Source organism: Fopius arisanus, unplaced genomic scaffold (genome assembly GCF_000806365.1).
Source record: "Fopius arisanus strain USDA-PBARC FA_bdor unplaced genomic scaffold, ASM80636v1 scaffold00032, whole genome shotgun sequence".
NCBI classification, from domain to species: Eukaryota; Metazoa; Arthropoda; class Insecta; order Hymenoptera; family Braconidae; genus Fopius; species Fopius arisanus.
The window spans coordinates 112,999-121,697 of NW_011887771.1; the positions used below are offsets into that span (position 1 = coordinate 112,999).

Below are 8,699 nucleotides of genomic sequence, written 5' to 3' on the forward strand. Positions count from 1 at the left end.
CAAAAATGAAGTTCGCCCGAGTCGAAATATCTCGAAACGTGTAGGACATATTCCTGATTGGTCAACTCGAACCGCCAAATTCAAATTCGGCGCACAGAGGGCGCAGTAGGTCTCGTTTAAAATAATGTCAAGGGTTCAAAATTATTCTCGTAAAATGAAACTGGAGCTTTGGCTATCATGAATCTAATCCTTACGAAACAATACTGCTAGAGTGATTAAACGAGCGGTAAGGTTTTTGGCGTGCAAAACGAGCGGAGACCGATCATATCCCCAATCAGATGAATAATGTAATGTTTTAATTTACTATTTTGCAGTACCCGAGCCCGGAATGGGACACTGTTACCCCAGAAGCTAGGAACCTCATCAATCAGATGTTAACAGTGAACCCAAGTAGGCGTATAACCGCCAGTGAAGCACTCAGACACCCATGGATCTGCGTAAGTGTCTGCCTCAATTGTTATTGCCGTTGATGAAGCTAGGTCAATTCCAACTGTCAACTGTATTAAATCGTTTTTCTCTCGTTTTATTCTTGCAGCAACGTGAACGTGTGGCGTCTGTGGTACACAGGCAAGAGACTGTCGACTGCTTGAAGAAATTCAATGCAAGGCGCAAGTTAAAGGTAAGTTTCATCAAATATTTCATTTGTTTTTTTTTTAGGTAATGAATTTTACCATTGTCATTTTCTGGAGTCGTATATTCCAGAGGTTCGAACTGCAGACACAGTCAGACTAATTGTTGCATGCAGAGTCGTCTCTTTTTGCAGTTGATTCGATTTTTTAGCTATTGAATATTTGGACTGAGTGAGATAATGGGTGAATGATGGGAGATTTGGTTTTTATTATGGGTGCACACGACTGGCGTTTTAACATTTTCCTTTATTCAATTATCTTTGTGAATTTGTATAGAGATTACGCCCGAAATGGTAAAAACTAGTCTTGGCACTAAATGGTGGTTCCCTCAAACTAATTAGGAGAATTCAATATAGGAAAAATGAAATTGTGACAAAATTTCCTGCCATAATTTGGGTTTATTGGAATAGTTGAAGTCCGCCGCAGCAGATTTAACGATAAACTAGACTTGCGGGTGGGAAAATACGTCAGGATTCTGTAATGGATGAGTAGTAATTATTTCTGGGTTCGGTAAAATTGCGAATAGAAAAATGAAACGTATAGGGAGCAGCTGCGGGAAAAATTGAGAAAAGTATGGAATATAATTTAATGATTTTTGTGAGCCGGCGGTTCGGAAAAAACACGCGTCATTGTGTGAAAATAACGATTGGTACGAATACCCGAAAACGGAAAGTATTAATTTTGTGGTTTCGTGCATGCACACAACAGCTATCATACTCATTTTTCAAACCAATTGGTTTTAAATCAGTGCAGGGTTACACGATAAAATCTGTTCCAAAATTTATGACGATAATCATAAAATGAATACTGACTGGACGTCAAGATGTGGGTCAAGGGCTGAGTGACAACTGGACTTGTCATCTTATTAGGGGGCAAGTGATTGATTTTGTTTGTCATGCGTGTGTGACGGACATTTGTCGATAAGGGAAAGGGGTACGCTGTAAACATGAAATGGGTTCCCTAGTACATACATCGAGGTCAATTATCGAGTACATGTCAGCAACACGAGGGGGTGATAAAAAAAATTTTCTGAAGTTTGAATGGAAAGTTAACGATTCTCTTACGCTTAATTATCCAAATGACTCCGGCATTGACATTCTCATTGGCAAAGTTGAATCAACAATCACCAATCGACAAAAACAATGAATCGATAAACATTTGTGGGTTAACTGAGTTTAATTTCAACCATGGGAACACTTTGAGAAGTCGTTAAAGCAATCGATGAAGCGTTTCTCGCGCGCCCTGACTGTTTCACAAGTCAACTCTGCATGGTTACAAAGAAATTTAAGATGGTTACACAATTTATAGCTATGTCTATGAGGAATATGCTAGTGTTGGTACATTGCTCATGAATTTCAATCAATCTCTCCCCAGTTTATCCTTTCGTACTGTTCTTTAATAACGCTAAAACCAAACAAGAGGCCGCATTAAATAGAATCTAAAAATAGAAAATCCATTTGTAATCAGTTTTTGAAACAAAGTAGGGTCTCGAGATTATAAAACTGTTGCAATTACTTCTGGTTGAATGAGAATAATCGCAATTATGAATGTCTCGCCATGTGAAAAATATATATTAAACATGTATGCCAATTATATGCACATATGTATTTCCTGCAAATGTCATATTTCCTATATATACTGGAAAATTATCCTCATTCATATATTCACGTGAGAAATATATTTTACATATTCAATTTTTAGGGCAGATATTATCTGTTGTAGTATATATTTGATATAGATATGCGGATGTATTACATGCAATTACTCGTATATTTTTTCAGTAGTTAACTGAATTATCACTGAAATGAATCGAGACCAAATGCAATACGCAATTGAAAAATAGAGTCGTCTGTCCTACCACGGCTTGTTTCACTGCTTCACTGAACTCAATATCTGTGTTGAATAACATATTCATTTTCCACGGGCGTTATCATAACAAAGACCTCGTTCGTACTAACGTCAGGTGGTTACCAGTGGTGACAAGAAGAAACACAAAGTACTCATTATCATATATTAATCGACAAACACCGAGGCACATTGACGAAAGACAATCATCTATTTTATAATAGATTCTAACACCAATTCACGTAGTATTTACATTCCTGGCGAAAACTATTAATAGATAATATTGTCGAGGCATTTGGTACGGTAATGGTAATTTAAACATCATAAACTCCACCCATTGATATGTGAATAATTCTGCAACGTTGCATGATGAATCTAATGAAGGCAACACGGAGTTTGAGAAGCTGGGGACATTATTGAAATTGAAAGAAAACATGTGGAGAATTACTCTTTCATTACATATTTAATAGTTATTTTTACCAATGAATGGTTATACAAAGAATTGGGAAAAATACTCGTCCAATGCCAACAGTATAACATCGAAACTATCATTTTGAGTTTTAATCAAATTGAATTGAAGAAAAATATCTCTGAATTACGAATTTTGACCGATCTTTCTTATAAATCGATATAACGGTTATTGCTACCATTTCCATTTTTCAAGTCGCTCAAGAAGTCATCAGGACTTATTTTTTGGACAAATTCCAAAAATCAATTAATGAATTGAATTCTGATAAATTTTGATAACTAGGGCTCAACAGTAATTACGTAGGAGCGGGATTAATTTCATTTCGTGGATATATTAGCTCCCAATCGGGGATGAAGTTCGAAAAAGATGCGACCTGATTAGATACACGATTCGATAATTACATTTTCTCATTTTTTAGGTCGTAATGGGTCGACCCAACACAAAAAATATAGAATTTAAATTGCGACATTGGAAGACTTCGATTGAGAAGCTAAAACAGTTGACGAGTAATAATTCATGTTCATATCTTTAATTATGACATTATTATCTCTGTAGGTAGGTTTCACACACTGGGTTTATGCATACGGCCCTGTTTACAGTGCTTAATGGTCACTACGATGATACGGTCAGTGCGATTCGAATCGTCAATCGATCAAGGCGCTCTCGTCTTGTTACTCAATCGATTTCTATTAATAATTCCTTCAGCCATTTCAAATGTTTTTTCGGATATTTTCGTGGTAATTTCTGGTTGCTTATGTCGAAGTTATTTTATAATTCTAATTCGGGATGTGGCTATGGCTGTTGTAATCCGTTTTCCGGGTGTTGTCGACACCGAGCGGAAAACGATAGTAGGAAGATCGTCAGGAGGATTGAATACTGCAAACAAGAGTCTCCGGTTGTTTCGGAGGTAGTTCGATTTAGAAAAAAAATTCCTTCAATTTTTATGGGCAAAATTGTGGAAAGAATGAAAAAAAAATTTGAAAACGTTCGAATTTTCAAGTGGCAAACCTAGTGTGACTATCCGAAAAAAATCTGATTGTTGAATTCTTCCAAAAGAAAAGTACTCCATCAACTATCTTGAAATTTTACGAATATATTTATACACAAATAATAAATATGTAATAAATGTTTTAAACAAAAAAATTGAATTTTCAACGAGTTATTCGCTATCTCGAGGACCTAAGCCTCCAGAACAAAAAGTTGTTCGACTAAGGCAGTAATTGCGACTTTCACAGGGCATGAGATAAAAGAAAAATTTTAAAAAAGCATTCTATTCGATTAATTAATCGAGAGATTGTTCCTCGCGTGTGTGAAACTCGGAAAATGGATGAGCATAAATATTATTTGTTTTTCTGTCAACAGGGCGTTATATTAACGACGATGTTAGCAACGAGGAACTTTTCCAGTAAGTATGATGCACAGGGTAAGTACCTCCGGCCCTCTTCAGCGCTACATGGACCTCGACGACTCGTACATTGTTTAATTGTACCTTTTCCCCTCCCACCCCCTTATCACCACCTCATCTATGTTGCATCTTCACGTCATTTTATTAGAATATCACCATTGAAACAAATCGTGACACCTTCTGATGTCTGTTTATCAAGGGATTACGTATTTATGAACAATGTGACTGGCCTCCACGAGTATTTACACTTCCCTCGTTGTGGTTGTCACTCTGTATAACACGATGATGAAGTATTGAAATTATCCTGGCAACCACTTGTCGCAGCAGAGCTTGTTAACTTATTCCTTTTATTCACTGGATAAATCCGTGCTGAAGTGGTGAAATGAGGCTAATCAACTTCAATCTCTGTTTGAATTTGATAAAATAATCATCTTGATGTCTTGTTTTATGAGATTAGTCGGTGAAATTCTCGTTTATCACTTCTGCTAGTGACATACGTTTTTAGTTCTCCGGTATATAATTGCACAGTGATGGGATAGCACCCCTCACTTATCCCGCAAGGACTGTCGCACGTTCTTTTAGTGGTGTAAATATATTGAGCGATGATATGTTCAGGATTTTGCAATTACTACCTAGATTGAACTCACTATTTTACCCTCACCAGCAAGAATAATTGCGCATTTTTTTTTTGTTCTATGGACTCTATGGAAAATTTCAGTTTTTCATTCACAGAGAAAAAAAGAGACATTTTTCTTCTAGATTCCAGAATTCATAAGTTATAACTTGCATTTTAGTAAAGTATAAAAAACGTAATGGAATTTTAATAATCGCCGTAAATTACATAAGAGGATAAATTAAAAAATAAAATTGAAATTTCACTTTTAATTGTATTAATTAAAGCCTCGGCTTCAATAACAATTGTGGTCCTGTACAGGCCCGTTAATTGAATCGATTAAAACGAAATTCCTCATTAAATTTACATTAATCCTAATAAAAAAAATAATCATCGCTTATATACGGTAATTAAGTGAAGGCGAAATTTTGCAGAATGCAACTTTAATTATCACTTGTCATCACAATTGATTCGTTCGTATAAAGATTTTTTGTTCATTTTTAATTCATTCCATTGGAGTGTGTAAATGATGATTCGGTTTTTATGGAAAGTAATGTGAATTTAATGAGGAATTTTGTTTTAGGAGATTCCATTAACGGCCATAAGAAGACAACAATTGTTGTTCCAACGTAATTAATCAAATAAGAGGATAAATTCCTTTTTATTTTTTATTTATTCTGATCTTATGATGGTTATTAATAACATTGAATAAGAATGAGGTCGCTATTGAGATTGATGTAAAAAATGAAATTTAATTTAAGAAAATAAATACACGAAACTGAACAGTTCAAGGAGAATGGCTTTAAGGCCCAAAATTTCAGCCATCTATTTAATTAGGGGATGAAAATTCTAGCATTAGTGTCTTTATAGAAAAAATTAAAAGATTAATGTTAAGCAGAAAAAATATGCCTGAAAATGGAAAATAGTGTACATTAAAGAGCAAGTATCTCGGTTCAATTTCGAGTGAACATCATACCAAATTCTTCATTAATTTTCCAAATTAATGAAATTATGAATGCAAATTTTTCAATCGGAGAGTACTTTATTGTGATATCAGTTCGACAAGTTATTATGACATAAGGCGAAAATTGCCAATATTTTTCGCCGCAAATCCTTCCTAAATATGAGTGGGAAAGTATACAAGGGTTTGTTAAAAGAATTTGAAAAAACTTTCTGATCTTTCCACCTTGTTTGCTGGATAAAAATCATTGAATTCTTCGGTTTCACTAAGCAAGATCACTTTTTTTTCGAAAGCAAGTTTAGCATTGAAGTGTCTAGAATCTAGAGGACAGATACGTATAATGAATCAGGAAAATTATAAAATTAAAATCTGAAAATCTGTTGCGATTCTGAAAAATACCAATAACTCGCAGAATTTCTTTTCTTAAAACAATTAAAATAATTAGAAATGGTAATTAAATTCATCATTCTTCGATAGATAAAGTGTATTATGAATTGATTAATTTCATGATTTTTTTTTCTGTGTTACTCCAATGGTTTTATTCGGTGGCTTTTTCGGTTTTCCAACAATCGCAAAATTGGTAAAAAACGAAATTACACGAGAACATCGGAAGTCCAGGGGAATTGCAAGCCCGACAACATTTCCAATATCCAGAAATTACCTATTATACGAGATTGCCCATTACGATTACATTGGAATTATATTTCCGTTGGTCACGTTCTAGTGAAATGACTCGATCATACTATCTTAATGTACGAAATTTTAGAAAAATTAAAAACCAATCTCTTTATTTAACCGCGATAACTGTCAAATGTCGTTGCCATCGATAAAAATTGAAATTACGTCTGAATTTCCGGGGAAGGAGAGAAACCATTTACGGCAGATAGAAGAATGGCCGAAATTAATTCTCATTCTAGAGAGATTTAAATTCACTTTTATTTATATGCAAAATTCAAGTGCTAAAAACATTCGAAACGTCGAGTTCATCAATATGTCTGTCTTTATCAACAAAGCCGAATGACTATAGCAATTCTAGTGAATTTAAAAAACACCTATGGAAACATTGACCTTTATTTCATTTTTATCTGAATGTTCTAGTTTTTATTTACACATTCAAACCATTTTTCCCTAGTGGTTGGAATATACCCTCGATATTTGATACCGAAATGCATATCTAACCCATATATATATATATACATATGTATATATTTGTAACGGTGTTTTTTATTACATATTCACGTTTATTTTCAAAATAATTCAAGGGTCAAATGACTAAATGATAGCAATTGATTTTCAGAATTTTTTTTCAAAATTCAAGTGTCCATGGAAATGAATATAAGCAATAATTATATTAACGAATGATTATATATTTCAATTGGTCTTATATGATGATTTATGTATTTATTTATAAAATTTTCTCATGAAATACGATTTCTCTCGTTTTGTCAATTCATCATTGAGACTCATGAAGAAACTACCGCTAGAGATGACCCTTAATTATCCATTGCAACAATTCACATTTGATATTGATGTTTGTCTTGACATTATATTCGTTTATTTTAACAGAAGTAAATACTAAATCATTGATATGTCTGTACACACGTCCCTGTATGTAGTGGATGGATAACCACTGAATCAATAGTTGAAATCGTTAGGCTAACTATTTTTTTTTTCAATTCAACTTCTACACTGGGTCTTCAGGGATTTCTACGTACTCACACACACATACAAATTTATTCAATATAAAAAATAATCACTTAACTATCAGAATGATCTATAATAATTGGGAAACATCAAATGTTTTAGAAAGTTTTTAATATTGCGGAAATTCAGAATTCAATTTTATTCTCTCTCTGATATTTCATCGATTTTTAGATTTCACTCAATTTCCATAAATGAGGAAGTATACCTTCAAATTCTATTTGAAATGAAGTCAGGGGAAATTTTTATTCCCCCGCCGCCCCCACACGCGTGGAAAAATCGAGTGAAATTTTGTATAAAACAGATATTTTTTATATTTTTAAAAACATTAAATTCTTCCTGTGGGTAGAGGAAGTGACTCTTTCACTTTTCGATCCAAATTTCAAGGATAAATTCACAGTTTTTCAATGCAATTTCTATTCATGATAACAGAAGAGTATATGGACTGACGCAAGTGTAATGATTTATGATGACATGATTGACATTATCAATAGAAATAATTCCGAATTGTGGTCTGTGTGGATTTTTTCACTCGAGCCAAAAAATTCAGATCCCCCGAGTATTTTTCCCGCCTCGTGTATGTCAATTCCAGATGCATCAATCAATTGGTTATCTCGCGGTTATTTATTCTCTCTTCATGTTCTGTCTTTTTGAGTTACAAGAATAGAAGTGAATTGAATCGATTTAAGGCGAAAGCCAGACGGTCGTTTTGCAGGTCTCACCGGGATTTCATGCAAACTAGGAGGGGAATAAGGCCTCGCAGGAAATCAAATTAACCGATTGAGACGCGATCGGCATCACGCGATCTGATCGTTTTGGTTTAGACACGGTTACGGGGAGAACAAGTTGTTGCTTAATCGACACCTATTTTTTCGCTACATTCTGAAAACGGCCAATCGTTCCAATCCGTTAGGAATCCCCGTATACCAAAGGAGTAATGATTTTTTTCAAATTTATTTAAAGTATTCAAATGTGTACATAAGATTTATTTACACTACCCATATACTACCATTGAATCCCGGAAAAAATATCCCAGGGAAAAAATATCCCAGGGAAAAAATATCCCACACATTCAA

At 34.2% G+C, this 8,699-nt stretch overlaps 1 protein-coding gene across 12 annotated transcripts in view; it reads left to right on the forward strand.

The window, feature by feature from the left end:
- The window catches only part of CaMKII (Calcium/calmodulin-dependent protein kinase II), a 109,386-nt gene that overhangs the window by 69,071 nt on the left and 31,616 nt on the right, over positions 1-8,699 (forward strand). For all 12 annotated transcript variants that reach the window (XM_011303464.1, XM_011303462.1, XM_011303463.1 and 9 more), the window contains 3 exons: positions 315-437; positions 536-619; positions 4,306-4,348. In XM_011303464.1, the coding sequence (XP_011301766.1) occupies positions 315-437; positions 536-619; positions 4,306-4,348 (250 nt within the window). The remainder of the gene's footprint in view (positions 1-314; positions 438-535; positions 620-4,305; positions 4,349-8,699) is intronic.